Raw genomic sequence first — 24,845 nt, 5'->3', positions numbered from 1 at the left:
ATGTCCCAAAATCGTAAAGAAAGGAATATTTACATATATATACAAAAAATAAAATTGACCAAATTAAAACTATAGAATGTGATTGGAAAGATGAAAATTAAAAAAGACTTAAAAAAAGAGTATCATCAGACACTAGATTCTGGATGTTTCTTGGTCTGTTAGAAGAAACCACATTCCAAAATCATAGTCAAAGAAAAACTTATAAATATAGAAAAATAAAATTAAATACAATGAAAGGATAGAATGTAACTGTAAAAATGAAAGTTAGGAAAGACTTCAAAAAGAGTTGATAAAAGAAGAAATTGGCTGGAGAGAAAAAAAATTTAAATTGAAAGACTAAATAATCAGGAGAAAAAAACCCCATGGATTCTATATACTCTCCCCTTGACGCTGGAGTTTTGCATTCTGTGTGACTGGGCAAAGTTGGTCCTCAGGCCCCTGGGTAGCTCAGTGGTTGAGCATCTGCTCAGGGCGTGACCCCGGGGTCCTGGAATCGAGTCTGGCATCAGGCTCCCCGTAGGGAGCCTGCTTCTCCCTCCGCCTGTCTCTCTGCCTCTCTCTCTGTATCTCTCATGAATCAATAAATATGATCTTTAAAAAAAACAAAGTTGGTCTTAGCCAGATGCTGTTGCCCTTCTGCGGGAGGGGCCTGTTGTGCTGATTCTCCAGTGTTTGGGGTAGTGGACTTGCACCCCCCCCCCACCATGTGGTGGACTTGCTTGCACCCTCCCTGCTAGGTGGTGGACTTGCAGTCTCCCCACCAGGTGGTGGACTTGCACCCTCCTCACCAGGTGGTGGACTTGCACCCCCCCGCCAGGTGGTGGACTTGTATACCCTCCCCTGCCAGGTGGTGGACTTGCACCCCCCCTGCCATTTGGTGGACTTGCATCCTCCCCCTGCCAGGTGGTGGACTTGCACCCTCCCCCTGAGATGTGGTAGACTTGCACCCCTCCTGCCAGGTGGTGGACTTGTATCCCCTCCTGCCAGGTGGTGGACTTGCACCCCCCTGCCACGGCGCCGGGCTACATGTAAGTGGCTCCAGGCTGCTCTGTGATCCCTGAAGGGTGGCCGTGCAGCTTTAGAGGGTGGGGTACAAAAGCAGCCTCCCAGTGTCCAGGTCAGAGTGGACAGCTTGGGGCCCCTCCTCAGCACGCCCTCAGAGGTAAGCAGTTACTCCTCCCTCTGCTCTCTGTCCACACTCTGTGCTCACCCAGCCTGTGACAGGCATTTCTATCTCAGGCACATGACCCTATTTCTAGTCTCCAAATCCTGCAGACTCCTGGGCTTACACCCCCGACCCTCTTTTGGGGGGTGGTCTTTTTAAATTTTTTTTTAAAAGATTTTATTTATTTATTCATGATAGACATAGAGAAAGAGAGAGAGAGGGGGGGTTGTGCAGAGACCAGGCAGAGGAAGAAGCAGGCTCCATGCAGGAAGCCCGACGTGGAACTTGATCCCGGGACTCCAGGATCGCGCCCTGGGCCAAAGGCAGGCGCCAAACCGCTGAGCCACCCAGGGATCCCTGGGGGGTGGTCTCGTGGTGGTCCTGCCACTTGTTGGGCCCCTTGACCCATCCTGCAGGGGTTCATGGTTTGTGGCCACCTGGAACTGGCACCCTTGGTCTTCGTGTGACCCCCAGGATCCTGAGACCACACTACCCCCCTTCAAATTCCACCCCCTCTTTGCTGCCTGAGCACCTCACAGGCAGGGATGTCCCTCACCAGAGCAGACTTCTAGAAGTTCTGATTTTGTACTCTGCTGGTCCACCAACCACTTTCTGGTAGCCTGCTGCTGGGGGCTCCCTCCCCTTCCCTCATTTATCTTCCATATATCACCTTGATTCACTTCTCCACACTTCCTACCTTGCAGAAAGCAGTTGCTTTTCTATTTGTAGAGTTGCAGCAATTCTTAGATCTCCAGTTGAGTTTGCAGGTGTTCAGAATAGATTTAGTAGTTATCTAGCTGGACTCCTGAGACCAGACAAAACCAAGGTCTCCTGCTCCTCTGACGTCTTGGACTCCACCTTTTTTTTTTTTTTTTCCGATTAATTTATTTGTTTTGGAGAGAGAAAGAGAGAATCTTGAACAGATTCTGCACTGAGTATCGTGTCGGATGCAGGGATCGATCTAAATTTAACCGGAATTAAATTTTGGTTAATCACAATTGAGTGTTACTTATTCGAGAAGTAGAAGGGATAGAGGTGGGAAATAGAAGTATGTGCTATGAGGGTGAGAGGCAAGGGAAATGCCAAAGACACATAATTTTAGACTGGCTTTCAGGGTCATGCAGCTATAGGGTGGCACTTGTATGACTCTGAGAGTGGATGTCTCCATACATTTTGCACCCCAGTTACCTTTCTTACCTCATGAAGAGAAGCACATTTAAGGAATAGGAACTATATTTTTACTATGATTGTAAGTTAAAGATGGTAGCCTGTGTGGCTGGGGAAGTTGGTGGGGAAGATTAAGGTGCATTAAAAAATAGTTATTATGCATTTTCAACTTGTCTATAGAAACCTTTGCTGAGCTCCAATGAGGAGGATAATATCTTGGAGGTAACCCGAAGAATATAGTTTTTACTCATAGGTTTATAGTCATTTAAAAAAAGAAATGTTCCATTTAGAAATGCTGCCATGGAAATTGCTACTTCTTTTTAACCCAAACTATTTCGATATCTTTTGGAAAATAGGGTTTTTATTCATTGAAAAATAAAAATTATAGAAACACATCACGTTGGAGAGTGACACATAAATAACACGTGGGTGTTTTGACTAGCTTCCTTGAGCAAGACACTCGAAACTGCTCAATGTTGGGTATGAAATCTTAGTTGAATAGTTACATTTCTTGTTCTTAGGTCTTTAAAGATAATTTTCTATATCACAGTGAAGGACCCAAATATGAAATTCTAGGTATTTTCAGCTATCTTTTTTGATAGAGAAATGGCTAAAAAAAATTTCAAAGTAAATGGATTGTCCAGTAATTTTGGGGTGTGTCTCTGGAGTGGAATTAGATACCATATCTAATAGATAACATAGAATTACATTTAGGTGCACACTCATACCTTTTGTTCTTTGGATCTATAAGTAATCAGGTTTACTGTATTATATCTAAGGGGTTTAACTGAAGATACACTAATGACAGCAGCATGATTAAAATTTTCACATTTAGGGCAGCCCGGGTGGCTCAGTGGTTTAGCACTGCCTTCAGCCCAGGGCATGATCCTGGAGACCCGGGATCGAGTCCCGCATCAGGCTCCCCGCATGGAGCCTGCTTCTCCCTCTGCCTGTGTCTCTGCCTCTCTCTCTGTGTTTCTCATGAATAAATAAAATCTTAAAAATTTTTTTTTTTCACATTTAAGTATCCTTTAAAGTCATGAATTTTATCATTTAATGTAAAAACTCTTGTCAAAGCCTTCCTTTACACCAAAGTGTACAAGTTGGGAAAAGCCATGATCTCCCTTGGAAATTCGTTCATTCAGTATTTACTTGTTTGGTGGCTGCAGTGTTCCAGGGATTATGTAGGATGCTGGCTCTGTTAAGATGATAACCCCTGTCCTCAATCATGTCACAGTTTAATGGAAGAAGAGGGATGTAATAATACTTTCATTATATGTAGGTTAGATTTCCAACCAGTTCTAGCTTTGGGAACCTTGCCAAATCTACAGGACAATATATACTTGTCCAGGGGCCAAGAAGAAGCCCTTTGGAAATGAGCAGAAAGCTTAGAAAAGTAGGAGACTTGGAAGATATTCCTGTCATACTTTGGCTAGTTTCTTGACCAGAGGGAAGGATTTATCTTATAGGTAACCTTCATGAAATGTCCTCTGATTCTTGTGAAAGTCAAGGAAGTAGGGGAAATGACAGGAAAAAAGAATAGGCAAACAAGAAAGAGAAGCTTCAGAGAATGGGAGGGCTTGGCTTATAGCCAAGAAATTGGGATTAGAAATACAAGGCCCTGGGGCAGAAAATGAGGCACAGTGACAGAGCTGTAAGGGACATATGTTGACGTCAGTGGTAGAGAAGAGAGCGAGTGACCAAGAAGCACCTTAGGAATTCTCCTAGTTATAAGAATTGAGAGAAGAGCCGATGGAGGAGTCAGGCTTTGGCATGCTTAGGCATATTAGAGACAATACGAGTTTGTTGGGAGAATCTTTCCTAAACCTTCTCAGCCTTTCAGAGGTTTTCTTACGCAGTTAATTACTCCTTTAAGCTGCAGTAATATTTTAACAAATGTACTTACTTGCTGCTTTTGATATGCTTCAAACCTGAAATTAGTTTTATGATCTGAAAATGGAGAAAAACATGAATTACCTATTCAAAACTGAGGGGCTAGGTTAGGGGAAAAGGGAAGACATGTTACTCATCGAGAAGGTTGTGGGAAGAAAGAGGAGAGTAAGCAGGGATAGAGACGTTTGGTAAATACAGCATTCTTCTTATCGCGGTGACTCTGCTACACCGTCACGGCTAACTTCCGATGGTAGCCTGCCCTGTGTGCTCCACGTGTGCATTTTCGCTTTTTCTCCATAGTGAACATTGCTGACTCCTTGAATTTCTTCTTGCAGCTCCTGTTTTCTGGCCAGACCTGTGGTCGTTCCAGTGAGACTCCACTGCACATTTTCTCAAGGGTCTTCCTCATCCCTAATGTGTAATCCTTCAACATGGACCTGCTGCTTTAGCTAAGACATGACCAGCAATGAACAGTAGTAAGGTAGGATTACTTCACTCTTTGTGAATTGCTAGGCTCTGAAACCATGAAAGAGTTTTGACTTGTCTTGATTTTGTGGTGTCTGTGTTATTCTATTTACTCCACCATTTCCTATTTCAGTTATGTATTTTTTGTCATTTATCCTACTGAATTCTGTCTCATTTGCGATATAACTATTGGTTTTTTCAGCTAACATTTATGATCATCAGAATCCCAATCTATAACCCTTTCCAGCTTGTGTGTCCACTAGTCCTGTATTTTCAACCACCTGACACCAAACTCAGTATATCTTATTTTCTTCCCAGTCTCTCCTCTGGTTTTTGTATTTCAGTTAATAGCATTATTAGTCACATTGTTCAGTAAGTCATATATTCATTTACTGTTTCATTCATTTGTTTGCTGTATATCAATACACTTCTATTAAGTATCAGGCAGTTTGCTGCTTCTGGGGACATGATGATGCATAAGCTGGACAGTCCATCCTTATAGCTTATATAAGATCTGGGGATCTGATGTGCAACTGGGTGGCTGTAATTAACAGTACTGTATTACGTACTTGAAATTTGTTAAGAGAGTGGATCTTAAATGTTATCACCACACACACGCCATCATAATTATGTGGAGAGATAGAGATGTTAACCTTATTGGGGTAATCATTTTGTACTGTATACATAGATCTGGTCATCATGTTGCACACCTTAAAACTTACCTATGTTGTATGTCAGTAATATCTTAATAAAGCTGGGGGTGGTGGAGGGAAAGAAGGAATAGGGGGTATAAGCACTTTATGCAAGAGTTTGGTGAGTTTGAGGAACATCAAAAAGCCCAGTGTTGCTGACTTAGTGAGAGAGGCAGAGATGGGTAGGAAGAGGTTTTAAAAATATGCAGGGTTTTGAACAGTTTGGTAGGAAGCTTGTATTTTATTCTAGATTATATCATCGTTTGAGCTGTCGTGTGAGGAATGGACTGACCGGCCAGGTGAAAGTGAAAGCTGGCAGTTGTAGGAGCGGAGGTGAGATAGTGGTGGCCCGGTAAGGTGCCAGCAACATGGAACAGAGAGGTGGATGGATTTGAAACACATCTGAATCAGAATTTGTGGGACTTTGAATAGTTTGGGTATGGAAACATAACATTCTGAAGGATGACTCTGAGATTTTTGGGTTTTAAGCAACTGGGTGGATGAGCAACTGGGTAGATGCTGGCATCATGCCCAGAAACCTTTTAGACAACTATCTTTGCCATTATGTCAAAGATCGGTTATTTCACCGAAAGGGAAATTAATTATAATGTTAGAAATAATGTTAGTGCTGGAAATAAAACCATCTGGCAAATTTGTAATATGTACTGGTTAATACTTTGTTTTGCTTTTTCCCTTGAAATTTAATTTATATGACTTTCTGTTTTTATTTTATTAAAAATCTTTTTGATTTGAGTATAGTTGACACCCAGTGTTACATCAGTGTCCAGTGTACCACAGAATGATCAACAAGTTTATACATTATGCTGTGCTCACCACAAGTGTAACTACTCCCCTCTGTCACCACGCAGTGCTGTTATACTATCATTGTCTACATTCCTTGGTGGTGGCTTTTAATTTCTATGACTTTTGATTGTTTTTTAAGGATTTTATTTATTTATTCATAAGAGACAGAGAGGCAGAGACACAGGCAGAGGGAGAAGCAGGCTCCCTCCGGGGAGCCTGTTGTGGGACTTGATCCTGGGACTCTGGGGTCATGCCCTGAGTTGAAGGCAGATGCTCAACCTCTAAGCTACTCAGGCGTCCCTATATTTTTATATTTATATAAGTTAATAAATTATGTAGTTTATATATAAATTTTATATATAAAAAATAGTTAATATATTAAATACTTCTGGAGTTAATATAATAAAAAGTTAATAAAGATATATTTATGTCCTTATATATATATTTTACATGTTTATATATATTTTATAGCTTTATTTTATATATATTAAAGATTTATATATATTTATATATTTTGAAGATTTATTTATTTATTTTAGAGAGAATGAGGGAGAGAGAGTGCAAGGAAGGGAGGAGCAGAGGGAGAGAAACTCAAGTAGACTCTGTACTGAGTCAGAGTCTGACTCAGGGCTGGATCCCAGGACCCTGACCTAAATCATGACCTGAGTCAAAATTAAGAGCCTGGCGCTTAACCTACTGAGCCACCCAAGTGCCCCGTTTCTATATTTAAAATCATTTAAAACTATATTAGAAAGATTGTGATAATATAAATTTTTTGTTATGCCTATCCTAATAATTTCCTGCATGGTTATAATATCAATATCACATATAAGAAAATTAACATTAATTTAAGAATATCTTTAAACATAATGGTCCTTATTCAGATCTCCCCAATTGTCCCTAAAATTTTTTCTTTAGAATTTTGGATCCAGGAGTCAATCAGGTTTCATGCATTGCAATTGATTCTTTTTTTTTTTTTTAAATGTTTATTTATTTATGATAGTCACAGAGAGAGAAAGAGAGAGAGGCAGAGACCCAGGCAGAGGGAGAAGCAGGCTCCATGCACCGGAAGCCCGATGTGGGATTCGATCCCAGGTCTCCAGGATCGCGCCCTGGGCCAAAGGCAGGTGCCAAACCCCTGCGCCACCCAGGGACCCCCGCAATTGATTCTTATGTCTCCTTTATTCTCTTTTAATTTTGAACAGTCCTTTTTTGTTTTTCATGATTTATATTTTCTTTAAGAGATACAGTTTGTGTATACTTAATGTCTTTCTTGGGAATTGCCTGGTTCCTTCGAACCTTATTCATCTAAAACTTACTTGCAATTTGTTTCTTTTCCTTCCAGTTCTCAGAGGTTGCTAGAAATAAAAGTGTTTATTCCAAGCTTTTTTAAAAAACCGTCATTCCATCATTAAGTAGACATTGGCTGAGGTTTTTACATTTGGTTGCATTAAATTAAAGATAAGGAAACTGTGGGAGATCCATGTTGTATTTGATCCACTGACACCTGTCAGCAAATGAAATTCATTTAAAACAACAGAAGTCTGAAGGAGCTCCTCCACTACCTACCATTACCCACTCCCACCTTCTAACCACTTGGTTATACCTAGGAATGTATATCTAGTTGCCATGGACGTTATAAAGCAGTATCAGTCTAAGGTTCTGTCTTTGAAAAATGCCCAATTTCAAGCAGGAAGCAGATTAAAATGCGAATGATGAATAAACCCGTTAGTAGAGACAACCAGAGCTAAGCATGAAGAGGTCCTCTCTGGTGCTTGTGTGGAATGGCATTCAGTTCTCTCCTTTCTTGCTCGCTTCTGAGTTTTACAGATTTGGTTGGTTTTCTTTAAGTGTTATATGGCATTTAGGAACAAGTGGTGTTTTGGGGGGAAGGAGTAGGAGGAACTTGTAAGCAGCATTTTTAAAGAGGGGAAGAGTCCTATTTGGTTGAGAGGATAGAAAAAAGTGTCAGTGAGGAAGGGACTACTCATGGTGGTTTAGGGAGGTCTGTGAAGCCTTCTCCTTCTTTTTGTTCCAGCTGGGTTTAGGTTATACTCTGTGCTTTTACTACACTTTATCCTGGGATCCCTTATAGCAGTTATTGCCGTGTGTTAAAACTGCCTATATAGTAAGCTCCCTGAGGCTGCGGCCAAATTTTTTTTTTTTTTTTTTAAATCTCTGTGTACCCAGGGCCTCACTCATTGCCTGGCATATTGTAGACATTGAGTAAATACTTATTGGATAAATGAATGAATGAATGAATGAATGAATGGAAGACTTTTACTAAGCCCTAGTACAAAAAGACAGGTTCCTTTTTTGGGCAGCCACAGTAATGGTTGGACCTGATTTGATTGATTCATTGTTGAGGTGCTCAGTTAGAGCTGGAATTCATTTAGGAGACTAGGAAAGGGACAGAGATGAAACCAGAGCACTGTATGAGTCGTGATACAATTGGGAGATTTTTCAGAGAAGTAGCTATCATGAAGATGTAAGCACTGTTGTCATTTGGTAAATAAAATAAATATATTTGAAAGAGAACATTTTTTTAATATTAAGCATTCCATCTGTGAAATTTGATCTTTACTTTCTTAACATTCAGTCTTGAAATATTTGTTGAGGAGTGGTTAGGTGGCACCGTCAGTTAAGCTCCTGACTCTTGGTTTTAGCTCAGGTCATGATCTCATGGGTTTTGGGATTGAGCCCAGCACTTGGCTCTGTGCTTAGCGGGAAGTCTGCTTAGAGAGTCTCTCCCTCTGTCCCTCTGACTACATGCTTGTGCACACGCACATGTTCTTTCTCTAATGAAAACATCTCTTAAAAAAAAAAAAAGTTTGTTGGGAAGTCTTTTCCTTATATTTTTTTATGTTATAAAACAGATACATGCTTAGGATAAATACGCAAATTAGAAATAGATAAAATAGAAAGTGACATTCTTCTTACTATTCCAGGTCTCAGTCTTCAGAAGGAGCTAATGTTAACAGTTTGATTTATATCAAATTGGTTTTTGAAAAAAAAATATATATTTAGAAGCACATGTTTATGTTTGTATAATTTTAAAAATAGGTCACTGATGTACATGTTCTGAAATTTGCTTTTCCTGCTTATCCTTTGATTTTTATCTATGTTCCATATAATTCCAAAAATTTTTGGATATATAGGAGGACAGAAACACCAGCAGAGAGTAATAGCATACAACCAGAGCAATTGGATATATAGGGAAGATAAAATTTAAGGAGCTCAGAATAAGAAAAATACCTGCTAATTTATATTAGTATAATTGCTTTGATTTAGAAGTACTTCTCTTTGACTTCTTTAACCTACCTGAAATTATAAAAGGAATTATTTTTTCTTATGCATTGTAGAATAAACACGTAAGAGATAGAGTAAAACTTTAAGATTTATTGAGTACATTTATTGTGAATAGGACACCCTTTCATTACTGAGTGGTATTATAACAAAGGGCAGAGGCCAAGAAGCCATCTGGAGTAGGCGATATGAACACAGTCCTGAAGGTACTGATTAGTAAAGCTTTTTTAAAAAAATGGCTAGAGGAAATGAAGAAGGATTGACTCAGCTGAAAGTTGTTAGGGCAAATGCAATAGAAAGATAGGAGGTCAGGGAAAATCAACTGATTTAATATTTATAGGGAAAGAAGTAGGGAAGTTACATGCCCAAGTTTGCCTGGGACAGTTCTGGAATAATAAAGAACAGCACCTCATTTTACTTTTAAAAATATCCCAGTTCTGGATGATCGGTGGCATCACCCTTAAAGGGAGAGAATATGGGGGTCCCGATAAATTTTAGAGAATATACTTCAATCAGTGGGTGGCTGGAGATATTTTAGAGGTTAAAGAGTGGATGTGGTAATAGTTAACAGTACTGGAAGAATGGTATAGTAGGTTATGGCCTAAAACTAGAATTTTGAAGTTTACCTTTGCAGAGATGAAACAGTTTAAGATTTAGGCTATGGGCAGTAGCAGTGGGTGGTTGAAATGAAGTTGGGTTGAATGGATCTTTGGAGAAGAGAAAGACTATAGAGGTTAAAATTTCCATGGATGAGGATATGAATTGGGTTAGAGAATAAGATTTGGGGGCAAGTGGAGACTGGAGACTGAAAGGAAGATTTGGAGACAACAAAGCTAGGTGGGGTAGGACTTGGTAGAGCTGAATGAGAAGAGATTTTTGAATGAAATTGGAAGGGCAGTGATTTGGACGTGGCACTAGGGAATCAGGATAATATTACCCATCCATCTACCTCCCAAGCCCCCCAGCCCCATGGGTAGAGGTGGTACAATGTAGGGAAGGTTTATCCTCCGCCTGTGAACACTGTGTTTTTGGGGATCCAGGTTTCAGATAGGGTAGGCAGTTGAAGGGTAGAGATTTCGGGAAGTTCATTTACAAACTAAATGGAATTCTAGAGGAACAACTTGGGAAGACAAGACTTTAGAGAAAGGATGGAACAGGAGTGGGAATTAGACCTTGCCTTTCGAGAAAGGACTTGTCTTATAAAAAGAAGCCAAGAACGGAACAGACTCTCCTCGGTATTCTAAACAGTGGCATGGGCAGCTCTGGTGGCGCAGAGGTTTGGCGCCTGCCTTTGGCCCAGGGCGTGATCCTGGAGACCCGGGATCGAGTCCCGCGTCGGGCTCCCTGCATGGAGCCTGCTTCTCTCTCTGCCTCTCTCTCTGTCTTTCTCTCTGTTGCTCATGAATAAATAAATAAATAAAATCTTTAAAAAACAAAACAAAACAGTGGCGTGAGGGGCCCTGTCATTGCAGGGTAGAAACTGGCTTTGGATTAGTTCATTTAAATTATAACTTAGGAAACCTCTATGGTTGCCATTCTGCTACTGTGTGCCTTTAATGAACCTATGTGAAAGGAGACATAATGGATTTTGAAATTATTTTGACTTCTTCCTGTATTGCTCTTCTCTTTGAAGGGAAAAAATTGCTTGGCCTTAATTTGAACACTGAGCTCTTTTTATAATAATTGATCATATAGGAAGAGTAAAAGGTTAAGAAGTGTATAGATAATGGTTGTATCTCAAGACATACAAGCGTGGCATGTGCATACTTAATGTTTTTACTCTTTGTTCTCGTTTTACAAATGGTCTGTGCTCTGTGCCGTGTGTGTTCCATACTGGTAATCTTTTTCATCTTTGTTTTCGTGTTTTCTTGTTGGGTTCTTCCTTTTTTCACCAACATGTCACTTTTATTTTTCCTACCTTGTGCTTTTGCTTGTGTTTTTAAATTCTACTTGGAAAGTACCCAACCCTCCTCCATAGCCTGCTGTTTTCCGTGTCTCGATCCCTTGTGTGGGTGCTACCTCTCCCTCTCATGCTTTAATAGTAATGACTACTTTTTAATGTCTCTCAAAAGCCAGGCACGTTATATTTCCTATCTCCTATAATCTTCATAACAACCCTGCAAAGTAGGTGTTACTATCCCAATTTTATTATAATTTATTTTTATTTTTTAAAGATTTTTATTTATTCATGAAAGACAGAGAGAGAGGCAGAGACACAGGCAGAGGGAGAAGCAGGCTCCATTCAGGGAGCCTGATGCAGGACTCGATCCTGGATCCTGAGATCACACCCTGAACTGAAGGCAGACGCCCAACTGCTGAGCCACCCAGACATCCCTACTACCCCAATTTTAAAGATAAGAAAATCAGGCTTCCAGAAGTTTAATTAAAATGCAGTTATACAGCTATTAAATGGTAGAGTTACCCAGAACTGTTTCCAGGGCCACCTCCTGTGTACACACTTGCAGATAAACACGTGTATATGTGCTCTCTTCTTAAGTATCCCTCAAGGCTTGTTGGAGAGGTTCTCTCCCTCTTTCTTTTTTAATATTTTATTTATTTATTCATGAGAGACTCAGAGAGAGAGAGGCAGAGACACAGGCAGAGGGAGAAGCAGGCTCCATGCAGGGAACCCGACATGGGATTCGATCCCAGGTCTCCAGGACCAGGCCCTGGGCGGAAGGCGGTGCCAAACTGCTGAGCCACCCAGGCTGCCCCTCTCCCTCTTTTTTATTTTTTACTTTATTTTTATTTTTTTAAAGATTTTATTTATTTATTCATGCGAGACACTCACAGAGAGAGGCAGAGACACAGGCGGAGGGAGAAGCAGGCTCCAGGGAGCCCGACGTGGGACTCGATCCCGGGTCCCCAGGATTACGCCCTGGGCCGAAGGCGGCGCTAAACCCCTGAGCCACCCAGGCTTCCCCGTGTCCCTCTTTTTTAATTAGGAAATGCTCTCCAGCTTTCCTGAGGTATAAGTGAGGTATAACATGTGTGTTTAAGGGGCACCATGTGATACAGGTAGATGTTGTGACATGACATTCTCCTCTTAAAAAGCCTTTTGGAGCTCTCCTACTCAGCTGAGCTCTTTCCCTTTTCTGTGTCCTTGTAGCACTTTATGCCTCATGCTTTTGTCTTCTGTGAAGCCTTCCTGGATGGCCTCTAGAAATGCGCACGCTTGTGTATCCCCGCTGAGTTTATAACACATTTGTCTTTGGGAACCTATTGGATGATAGGACAGTTGTTTATTTCCAGGTTCGTTACCCTTAGGAACTTGTGGGCCTTTGAGACTGGGGACTATAATCTTATGGATCTTGATATTCCCGGCACTGAGAAATATATCTGACACATAGATAGATGTTCACTACACGTTGCTGAATGAATTTTGAATGACGTGACGTGTATCATCATTACCCATGAAGTTGTCTGTTTAGTCTTAGTTCACCGTAAATTGTTTGACGGCAGTAACTGGAATTTTATTTTTGTACCCTTAATAGGATCTCTCCCAGAATTACTCAATAAATGCCTACTGATATATATTAGTACTTTAAAACAAAGAAAAAAATTCTGTTAATAATTCTTCTCTCCCCAAATAATTTTAAATGTCAGTACTTCACATACATTTCTAAAATTAAAAAGTAGTTAATTCAGAAACAAACATATTGTTCATTTGTGTATAGATCATGCAGTGTTCCTTCTCAGTTGGATATATTATCCGTTAATGTTGTTCCAGTAGGCTGGCTGGACAATCCAGTGCTGTTTCAGTTAAATTAACTTTTATTTTAAATTAAGCTAAAAGCAACACTTTCAAATAAAGCATGAGAGGAGTTTTAAATACTGAATCTGTAAGGTGGCCAAGGTCAGCATATATTAAGTGGAAATGAATGATGTGTCTTTATAGTTAAACTTTGGTGACTCCTCATTCCTGCCTGTATAACTGCTTATGAAAAAAACAGCTTACTTTGTATTCATATGACATCAGTTTTTTGGTTTGTAAATCTATTAGTTGCGTACTTGGTGGCTGACTTTGTTTTTGTCTTGCTGCAGGCAGCTTAAAATTTTGTTCCAATAGAGTCACCGTTTCTGATTTCTGTCAGTATTGAAACTTAGGAAAGGTAAGAAATACCATTAGATAACTACATTTGTACTTCAACTGATAAATGATTTTATATAGGCTTTATCAGTGAGCAAACATGCTAATAAAGTAATTTGAACCATAAACTGATTTTGATGGGTTTTATGAGTCAAGGATTATAAATTCCAACTCAGCTGAATTTCTTGCTAGCTTGTGAAAATATCTCTTGGGGGAAGAATGAAATACTTCCTCTTTCTATTACATAGTTTTTATTCACTTATTTGTATGTTTTTAAAATTCAGCATAACTCCATGGTGTATTTGAATCTCTTTGTCAATGTTAAAATAAAGAAAATACTTTGATCATAAGACATCATCTATGTTAAAAATAAATGAATCTTATTTGAAAGAATATTCAATACAGATGAAAATTTCTTTATGCTACATAAAAACAATATTTCCATCTGTATTCTCACAGAACCTAGAAATTGCCCGTTGTGAAGAGAAAAGTTTAAAAACAGGAGACATTTTAGAGTAAATACTTGCATATACCCTTATACTTAAGAAATACTATGGGAATTCTGTTATCCTACCAAGGAAACTAGTTATCTGTTTTATATTTTGCTATTTAATAAATACCTATTTTATTTAAAAGTATGTATGGATTTCTTTTATACAGTATGAACTTCTAATTTTTGAAAATATATCAATTTTTAATGGTTAAAGTTTTTGATGACTATGGTAAATTGAAAACTCCGCATAACTCATTTGATTCTTAATAACAAGCTGAATAAAATTAATTTAAATAAACCTAAATAGTCAATAATTCATTAGTTTCATTATCTTCACTTTTTAAAAGATGCTATTTAAAGTAGACATCTTTACTAATACATGCATGCATTTTTGTTTAATACTGTTCCTGCTTGATTTGTACTTACTATCTACTAAATTATAGATATTTTTATTTTAAAATTTCATGTACAAATCTCTTAAAAAATGGCTTCACTCTTGAAATTGTTTGCAATAAATTGAATGCCTACTGTATTCTGGCTTGTAACTTAAGCCCCAGTGATGCGAAGATGAAAAATATGTGACGTTTCATAGTTTAGTGGGAGAAAGATATTTCAACGAATAGCTAATGTATACCGTGAGAAGTATTTATATTAATCACAGATACATACCTGACCCCTGAGATCTGCGGAGTCGGCCCGGGTGGTTCTGATTGTGGGGATAGCCAGAGAAGCCTCCACAGAGAGTACTACTTTAAAGTTTCACTCTCGAAAATTCTTTAGGCAGACGAGGGAGGAAAAGCCTGCAGCCTGAAGGGACATCTGCAAAGACACAGAGACATTTAAGGAACCCTGTGCAGTAAGGTGTGGTTCTGTTGCTGAGGGCGGAAGGTTGTGTGCGGCCGGCTGGCTTTGACTACTAGGCAAAGGGGTTGGAATTTGAATCTGTAGGGTTAGGGTTGTAAAATTAATACCTAGTATTATCAAGTATCCTAAAGAACGAAGACTGAGAAGTCGTAGGGACTGTGGGGCATGAGAGAATGGGTGTAGCATTCCAGTGCTGTGTGTACCTAATTCGTTCAACAGTTTTTTTTTTTTTTTTTAATTGCAAACTGCATGCAAGGCCCAGTTTTAAGGACTGGAGTTACATGCGGGGGGAACAGAGCAGAGGACTTCCCTGATGGATTGCAGCTCACATGACAGATCAGTCCTTGATATACCAGCCCGTCTGATCCCTTCTATGTCTCTGTCTCTCTCTGTAAGTTGTGGCTGCTGCATAACTGTATACTTTCCTTGCCCTTTTTTTTTTTTCGTCTTTCTTAGGGTTAATGGGCAGCTCTTTCCTATTATTAATGGAAGAATGTAGCTGAATTTGTGATGCCCTCTCCACATGTTGTTCTTCCTCCAAGCTATACTTTGAGATTTGGGCGTTACTTTTTTTTAAAAAATTAGAACTTCTGTGGAGGTAATTGTAGACTCACATGGAGTTGTATGAAATAATAATCCCTGGTACATTTTGTTCGGTTTCCCCTATTGATAACATTTTCAAAACTATGTATAAGATGACAACCAGAATATTAACATTGACAAATTCCACTAATATTATTCATAGAAATATGCATTTTAATTGTACTTGGTTTTAATTGTATTCATTTGCTATGTATGTATTAAGTCCTATAAAATTTTATTACCAGTCTAGGCTCATGTATCCACCCACCATCAAAGTACCAGTACTAATACTAATAGAAACCCTTGTGTTCCTCTTTCATGACTTTTCCCTACTCTGTTTTGCAAGCTTTAAACCCTGGCAACCCTTACTCTGTCCTTTTCCCAAAATTTTGTCATTTCAAGAATGTTATATAAATGGAATCCTACACTATGTGACTTTTAGGGATTGACTTTTTTCATTCAGCAGAATTCTTGGAGATTCATCCAAGTGGTTGCCTGTATCAATTTTTCCTTTTTTACTGTGGGTCGTATATATTCACTCATTGAAGGATCTCTGGGCTGATTCCAGTTTGGGGCTATTAAGAATGAATCTGCTATGAACATTTGTGTACAGGTTTTTGTATGAAGATATGTTTTAATTTCTCTGGCATAAATGTCCAAGAATGCAGTTGCTGGGTCATAATGTAGTTGAATGTTTAGTTTTATCAGAAACCAGAGTTGCTGTACCATTTTGTCTTCTGACCAACACCAAATGAGTAATACGGTTTTTCTCATGTTCCCACAACCATCTGGTCTTGTCATTATATTTTATTTTAGCCATTCTGATAAGTGTATAGTGCTATATCATTGTAGGTTTTTTAGTAATTTTATTTTCTTTTAATAATTTTAAAAACAATTTTATTTATTTTCTTTTAATAATTTTAAAAATAATTTTATTTATTTTCTTAGGTAGGTTCCATGCCCAACATTGGGCTTGAACTCATGACTTTGAGATCAGTAGCCTCGTGCTCCACCACTGAGCCAGCCAGGCTCCCCTCGCATTGTAGTTTTAATTGCATTTCCCTGTAGGCTAATTATGTTGAATATCTTTTCATGTGCTTATCTGCTATTTTCATATCCTCTTATGTGAGATGTCTCTTCATATCTCTTGCTCATTTTCTAGTTGGGTTGTGGTTATTGTTAACTCTTGAATTTGAGAGATTTTTCTATATTCTAGATACTAGTCTTCTGTCAGATATATCCTTTCCAAATATTTTCTCAAAGTCTGTAGCTTGTCTTTTTATCCTGTTCACATGGGCTTTCACAGGCTAAAGTTTTTACTTCCAGTTTCTTGATTTTTCTTTTTTACGGTTTGTGCTTTTGTGCCAAGAAGTTTTTCTAGAAGTTTTGTAATTTTATGTTTATATTTAAGTTTATGATCCTTTTTTTTTCTTTTTAAGAGAAAGAGAACACTTGTGCTCACGTGACGGCAAGGGAGAGGAAGAGGCAGAGAGAGAATCCTAAGCAGGCTGCACACCCAGTGCAAGCTTGATCTCATGACCCTGAGATCATGACCTGAGCCAAAATCAGGTCACACAGTTAAGATCGAGTCAGACGCCTGAGCCATTGAGGTGCCCCAGTTCATGATCCTTTTGAGTTCATTTTTGTTTAAGGTGTTAGGTCAAGATTGTCTGTCTGTCTCTTGCTCTCTCTCTTTCTTTCTTGGCTTGTAGATCACCAGCTGCTCCAGTACCACCGAATAGCTTTTAGACCTTTGCCAAGAAGCAGTTGAGCATATTTGTATGGGTCTATTTCTGGATTCTCTGTTTTTCTGTATTTCTAATTCTTTGTTTATACTCTACCAAGATCACACTGTCTTGATTTCTGTAACTTTATATTAGCTTATTCCCCAAGATGCACATACGTCTTTGAATGATCTTTCAGTCCCACTCTCTTCCTCCTCTCTTTCCAGAACTCAGGTGGTATAAATGTTGGATCCTTTGTCACTGTCCCACAGGTCTCCAAGGCTTTATTCTTTTTTGTCAGTCTGTTTTCTCTCTGTTGTTTGGATTGGTTCAATTCTATGGCTCTCTCCTTACTCACTGATTATATCCTCTTTCATCTCCACTCTTCTATTGAGCTTATCTAGTGAGTTTTTTCTTCCTGTTTTTGCATTATTTTAGTTCTGTGATTTCCATCTGGTTATTTTTATGACTTCTATTTCTTTGCTTAGATTTTCCATTTTTACATTTGTTTTTAAGAGAATTTATAACTGATGAAGCATTTTTAAGAAAGCCGATTTAAAATCCTTTTCAGATAATTCCAAAATCCAGTTCATCTCAATGTTGGCATTAGTTGATTGTCTTTTCTCATTCAGTTGTGATTTTTCTTGGATCTTGGTATGAGAAGTGATTTTTCAATTGAATCTTAGATATTTTATCTATTAATGTCAGAGACCCTGGGGTCCCTTTCAATGTTTTGTATTCACAGGAAGTTCTTCTGTTTAGGTTTAGCATGCAGACCTTTTGGCCTATTTTTATGGGTTGTGGTTTCAATGACAGTTAATTGTCAGAGTCTTTGTGCTGTTATCTTGGTTTGCTTTGTTTGTCTAATATAACTAGGACTCCCACAGGTTCCTGCGGTGTTGCCTGATAGAGTAGAAGATGTTTTTCATGGGCTGAGCCACTTAGGTATCTATTGGTAGAAAAGAACTAAGGTAGAATTTCCTTACTGTGCCCCCTGGCTGTCCCACTGGCTCTGAGTAGGAGAGGAAAGTCTTAGAGAGCAGCAGTTTCAGCTCAGATCCTTTTGTTGGTTCGGCCTGCCCACTATGCTGTCCTTGGGTGGGGAAGGACATCCCCAGACCTGAGAAGACGAGGAGGCTTCCTGACCTGATAGCTGGGTCGCTGTTGCTGGCTCTTCTTGCCTCTTACAGTTTCTCTTGGTGGAAAGGGGATTCTCAGGCCTAGCAGGTAAGGAGAGTGCTTTTCCTGGCTCTTTGTTTTTGGTGGGGCTCATAATTTCTCTTTTTGGTAGGGTCTGGCTCTCTGACTGTCATCAGAGTGATTTCTGTTGCATCCTGTGGGAGTTAGCCTATGTAGATGGGCTGCCTTTTGTTACTAAGTGGGAGGTTGGGAAAAGTTGGGTCTCAGTGACCTTCTGTTGGGTGGGGAGAACATGAAATGCTCCGCCTTTGTGCTGTTCTTCTAGTCCTAGGGCCAATGGAGGTTGCCTTCTGTCCCTCTTCCAGAGTTCTTCTTTGGTAGTCTTTTGTGCTATTTCCTGTGTCTATAGCTATGTCTTGGGCATTGGAACTGGGAAAAATGTTCTGTGTCATCTTATCTGTACCAGAAGCTTGGTTCTGCTTTTAATTTTGGTTTCTTTGTTGTAGGAGCTTGAAGGTGGTTGAGAGATATTGGCTGGGGCTGAGTTTGGCCTAGTTGGAAGCTCTCCGATTCACTTTCTCTTAGGAAATCCCATAAACATCTTCTTCTCCTGGATTTAATTTCATCCACCAGTTCTTCACAGAGCCTGGTGTATGGCAAGCTGAGGCTGACCTTTCTACATTTTGTAATGCCCTGCCCTGGTGCAGGGAGGCTTCTCTCTTCAGGTATTTTTTTGACTTTCACTAGATTGGCCTGCTTCTTTTCATATTGGAGTATCTAGTGTGAATTCTCAGGATTTTGTTAACTCTGATTCCTCAGAAAGTCTTCTGGAAGTTGGGGTAGTATTGGGCATGTTGCCATAGTACATAGAGCACCAGAATTTTCTCTTTCTTTTCCTTGAAACCGTGCTGTGAAACTTGTAGCATGAAGTTGGTATTTGCTTTATTATGTTTAAATTTTTGATCTTTCTTAAAAGCAGTTTTTTGTTCTTTATATTAGTTATTAGAGGTAGGAGCTTCTGAGATACTGCTTCACTATATCAAATTTATCCCCACATTCCAATAATGACTTTTTTTTTTTTTTTTTTTTTGCAATTTTCACATCTTTCTCTGACATTTGGCATTGTGAATATCTTCTTTTTCATCCTGGTATCCGTAACTCTACCAAATCTCTTTTATTTTTTCCTTAAAGGAGCTCCATATTCTCATTCTTCCAATTCCATTGATATTGCCAACATTTCTTTCTTTTTCTTTTCTTTTTTTTTTTTTTTAAAGATTTTATTTATTTATTCATGAGAGACACAGAGAGAGAAAGGCAGAGACACAGGCAGAGGGAGAAGCAGGCTCCCGCGGAGAGCCTGATACAGGACTCGATCCTGGGACTCCAGGATCACACTCTGAGCCGAAGGCAGATGCTCGACCGCTGAGCGACTCGGGCATCCCAGTTGTCAACATCTCTTATTAAAAGCTTTGAAGTTGTCATTGGATCATCTGTCTCTCTTCTGTTCCCTAAATTGATACACCAAGTCAAGAATCTTTCTTCTTAAGTCTCACTGATATTGTCAGTTGTAGATTCTCATTTTTCAAGTTATATATTGCTATGACTTACTCATTTATCTTATGTTTCACTTTATGTTTTTTTCCTCTTTCTTCAGGCTATTTTATGCCTAGCTATTAGATTAAAATCTATTTCTATGTCCCTCTTTATATTTATTACTATAACATACAGATAGAAAAGTACCTGAATCACAGATGCTCAGCTTGATGAAATTTCACAAACTGAACATACTTATGTAAGTAGCACCAGTAAATTAGTCATTAAAAAAAAAATCACATTCATGACCATGTTATTATTTTGCTTTAAAAACCGATTAATTCAAGGAATTTGATCCTTAGTAGTTTCCTGAACAGTGGAATAGCAGGAAAACTGGTATGGCATCTTCTATCACTTGCCACATATAGCTTGATTTTGGAGACTTTTTTTCTTAGCTTTACCTCATATTCCTTTTTTTTTTTTTGTCCCATATTGCTCCTACTTCCTGGAATGCATTTCCTCTTTGACTTTTTATAATCTAAATTATGGTCATTTTCCACTCCTATCTCAAATCTTGGTATTTCTAGGAAACTTTTCTGGGCTAATCTAGCTTTCATTATTATTATTTTTTTTCTTCAGAAATTCTTTATTTTTTGAAAAGGTAGTATGAATATAGTCAGCACGAGTCAAATGTACAAAAGAGAATATAATGAAAAATCCCTCTCCCACTCCAGTGCCCAGCCATTGCGTGTTCTTCATGAAATATAAATATATTTTATATATATAAAATATATAAAATATAAAATATATTTTATACTTACAAGGAAAGTTGATTTCTATCATTCTTCGTCTTTTTTATACGATGTAAGTTCTGTGTCCCACTTTTTTTCAGTTAGAAGTTTTTAATGATAGTTCCAGATCAATACACAAAAGATTTTGTCATTTTTTATTAGGACTGAATGATATTCCACTGAATGAATATACTATGATCACATCTACCACATATGATTGTAAAGGTTGGACACTGAACACATTCACATAGACTGTGATTTGAATGGCACTGCCTAGGATTGTTTCATTACAATCAGATGCAGCAGACTTGATTGTAATTTACCTAGTCAGTTCCTTTTTTTTTTTTTTTAATTTTTTTTTTAATTTTTATTTATTTATGATAGTCACAGAGAGAGAGAGAGAGAGAGAGAGGCAGAGACACAGGCAGAGGGAGAAGCAGGCTCCATGCACCGGGAGCCCGATGTGGGATTCGATCCCGGGTCTCCGGGATCGCACCCTGGGCCAAAGGCAGGCGCCAAACTGCTGCGCCACCCAGGGATCCCTAGTCAGTTCCTTTTGACTAGGGATCCTATTTCTTCTGTTATTATTACTATAAACACTACTGAAACAAATAGTTGTATTTATGTCATTTGACATCTATGGAAAAAATTGTAGGATATCATTCCCTTAATTCCTAAAGTATTTATAATCTCTACAAATTTAACAATTAGAAGAGGTCTTAATTTTTTAAGGAGTCGTTTTTAAAATTCTTATCATTTGTCATTCCTTAAGGAGTGGACTATAAATGAAATTATTTTATATTTCTAGACCTAGAATTACTGCCTTTAGGATGGGCTGGAGTGTTTCTCGTATAGCTGCTAGATTCTAGTTCCCTCTTTATCCTTTTGAGCTCTTCATAATCCTTTTGAAGTTCCTGATAATGGAAGAAAAAAAATTATCAAAGTTAAGATGAGAGCTCGATGTATTTAGAAGTAGAAGTGATATTTTTTTTTCAAACAACTGCTCATTTATTAAACTGTTTAAATGTCAGTTTTATACAAGAGTAATAATACAGGAAATATGTTCGTTCAGGAGACATCAGTAGGCCATGGGTACTCAAAATATTAGTTATCTTGGAAAAATATATTATGGAAATAAAAGTCCAATTATGTCATTTACTGCATTAAATAAATCTATATTGACTAACATAAATGTTGCACATTAGCAGATGCACTTTCTTTCAAACTTTTTAATTCTCCAGGATTGTGCTCAAGGGCATAGGGGTGTCTGGATCTCTGGGAAAAGGAGTCACTTGAAGGCTGGGGTCAGTTCTCATCCTGGATGAGGCTGTCCTGTGCACCCAAGGTCCCCAGGATGTCCTTCAGGGTTTCGCTTCTAGGACATCCCCAAGGACTGGAGTTTGGATCAGTGCATTTCCAGGAGCATGATGTCATCTTTCCTTCATTTGTTCATGCAATGAGTCCTTCTGGGGTGCACGCTGTGTGTCCTGCACTGCACCATGGGGATGCTGGGATGCCCCAGAAATATAGGGACCCTGCTTCCATGGAGGCGACATTTATTATCTGTTGGCTAATAAAGGCCACATCAGGAACAGCCACGTGGAGGAGTACAGAGCTTCCATGCCTTGTCTGGGTGTGCCACCCTCCTAGCACCTAGCTGGCGGTGTGTTCAGCAACTTGGGACTAGAAGTGATATTTATCCCAAGTTATAGAATAAAATGAACCACAAACTCAGATGTATTTATTTATTTAAAAATTTTTTTTTTAAAGAGAAGATTTTATCAATTTATTCATGAGAGACACAGAGAGAGAGAGGCAGAGACATAGGCTGAGGGAGTAGCAGGCTCCCTGCAGGAAGCCTGATGAGGGACTCCATCCCAGGACTGTGGGATCACGACCTGAGCTGAAAGCAGATGCTCAACCACTGAGCCACCCAGGTGACCCTCAGATATAGTTCTAAAAAAAGGAAAATATTTCACATTTCATTGGTTTAAAAAATAATTTATTTTTTCATTGAAAACAGGTTGAAGTAGAATGTGTCTTTACTAAGGCTTAGATGAGCTGTAGGTAAAAAAATAGAAAAATCTTCTTTATAAACTTTTGTGTCCTATAAAGATACACTGTATGAAAGTAAAATTTTTAAAGCTACTACATCCAAAGTAAAAAAACTGGAATTCTCTTATTCCACATTAAAGTAAATAAGTCCATTACTTTGTATTGACTTAATTATAATAAGGTCCATTTGGTTGGACCTGGTTGCTACTTCAGGAGCTTTGATGTAGTACAGTTTTCCACAAACTTTTTTTCTCTCCTCTACTTATTTGATAGATCATAAAACTGGACAGTTTTCTGTTGGGAAGAAATTGTGATTTGTTCTCTATTTGGAAAACCCATATTTTTACCATCTCTTTAGATGTTACCACTGAGGTTAGAAACATAAAACTCTTTTCATTTTTCCTCTATAGCTTAGAGGATCTCAGCTGAATTAACAAAGTGACTTCTGGTATGGATAAGCCAGAACTAAAAATAAGAAGTGTGTTTTTTCATTTCTTTTAACAGGCCCTGAAAGATTCATTGCCTGAAATTTTAGAAGTCTGGAGAGCAAAATAAACGCTATCATAGTTTTCGGGATTTATAGCAAACAAGCAAGATAATTTGAGGAAATTTCTGAGAACTGACCTTTAGATGATTATAAGTTATGCTGTAGTGATTTTTTTAAGCAACTTTATTGAGATATAACTCACATGCTGAAGAATTCACCCATTTATTTTATTTATTTATTTATTTATTTTTAAATTTTTATTTATTTATGATAGTCTCACAGAGAGAAAGAGAGAGGCAGAGACACAGGCAGAGGGAGAAGCAGGCTCCATGCAGGGAGCCCGATGTGGGATTCGATCCCGGGTCTCCAGGATCGCACCCTGGGCCAAAGGCAGGCGCCAAACCGCTGCGCCACCCAGGGATCCCGAATTCACCCATTTAAACGGTATAATTCAGTGGTTTTTATTCTGTTCACAGAGTTGATTGATTATATTGTAACTTCTATCAATACTTTGTTCCTTTTCATTGCTAATATTATGTTGTATATATATATATTGTGTTTTATTTATCCATTCATCAGTTGATTGATATTTGGATTATTTCCACTTTGTAACTGTTATGAATAGTTTTGCTGGAATATTGATGTATGAGTTCTGTGTGGGCATATGTTTTCATTCCTCTTGGAAATATATGCCAGAGTGGAATTTCTAGTTCATATCATAGCTGCTTTTAACCTTGAGGAATTGCCCCATGTTACATTTCCACAAGTAGTATATGAGGGTTCTCATTTCTTCACAGCCTCTAACACTGGATATCATCTGTCATTTGATTAAAGACATCCATCCTAGTGGTGAGATGTGGTATTTCATTGCGGTTTTGTTTGGTATTTTCCTAATGGCTAATGATATTGAATATCTTTTCATGTGTTTATTGGACATTTGCAACTCTTTTTTTTTTTTTTTTTTTTTTTTTTTTCATTTGCAACTCTTGTTTGGAGAAATGTTCATTGCCCATTTTAATTGGTTTATCTGCCTTTTTATTATTGAGTTGCAAGAATTCTTTGTATATTCCAGATGGATGTTCATTATCAGATAAGTATTTGCTAGTGTTTTCTCCCATTCTGTGTTCTTTTCGCTTTCATAATGACCTGTAGAGTACAGAAGTTTAAAATTTTGATTAAATGTAATTTACATATTTTTTTTGTTGCTTCTTCTTATGGTATCATATCTAAGAAATTGTTTCCAGAGCCAAGATCACAAAGATTTACTACGTTTTCTTCTGAGAGTTTCTTATTTTTTGTTTTTGTTTTTTTTTCTTCTGAGAGTTTCATAGTTTTAGCTCTGATATTTAGATCTATTATCCCTTTAGAGTTAATTTTTTTATGGATGGCCTAAGGAAGGCATCTTGCTTCATTCTTTTGCATGTGGAAATCCAGGTGTCCAAGCACCATCAGTTGAAAGACTTTTTATTCTAAATGAAAAGACTTGGCATCCCTGTAGAAAATCATAAATGTGAAGATTCACATCTAGACCCTCCATTCTATTCCACTGATCTCTGTCTGTGTGCCAGTACCACAATGTCTTGATTATTGTAGC

The 24,845-nt window shown here is 38.3% G+C and overlaps 1 protein-coding gene across 13 annotated transcripts in view; it reads left to right on the top strand.

The window, feature by feature from the left end:
* The window catches only part of FER (FER tyrosine kinase), a 433,137-nt gene that overhangs the window by 21,361 nt on the left and 386,931 nt on the right, over positions 1-24,845 (top strand). For 10 of the 13 annotated variants that reach the window (XM_049107895.1, XM_049107893.1, XM_025438260.3 and 7 more), the window contains exon 2: positions 4,561-4,706. Coding sequence is in view for 1 of the 13 variants with exons in the window: in XM_049107898.1 (XP_048963855.1) it covers positions 4,692-4,706 (15 nt within the window). In the remaining 12 variants the exon portion in view is untranslated. Of the gene's footprint in view, positions 1-4,560; positions 4,707-13,536; positions 13,605-15,163; positions 15,331-19,092; positions 19,111-24,845 lie in introns of those variants that run through there. The other 3 variants (XM_049107885.1, XM_049107882.1, XM_049107887.1) reach the window with 3 other exon arrangements.

This window comes from Canis lupus, chromosome 3, assembly GCF_003254725.2.
Source record: "Canis lupus dingo isolate Sandy chromosome 3, ASM325472v2, whole genome shotgun sequence".
Taxonomy (NCBI): Eukaryota; Metazoa; Chordata; class Mammalia; order Carnivora; family Canidae; genus Canis; species Canis lupus.
The sequence above is the reverse complement of the archived record's forward strand: the minus strand, read 5'-3'. Positions and strand labels throughout refer to the sequence as shown.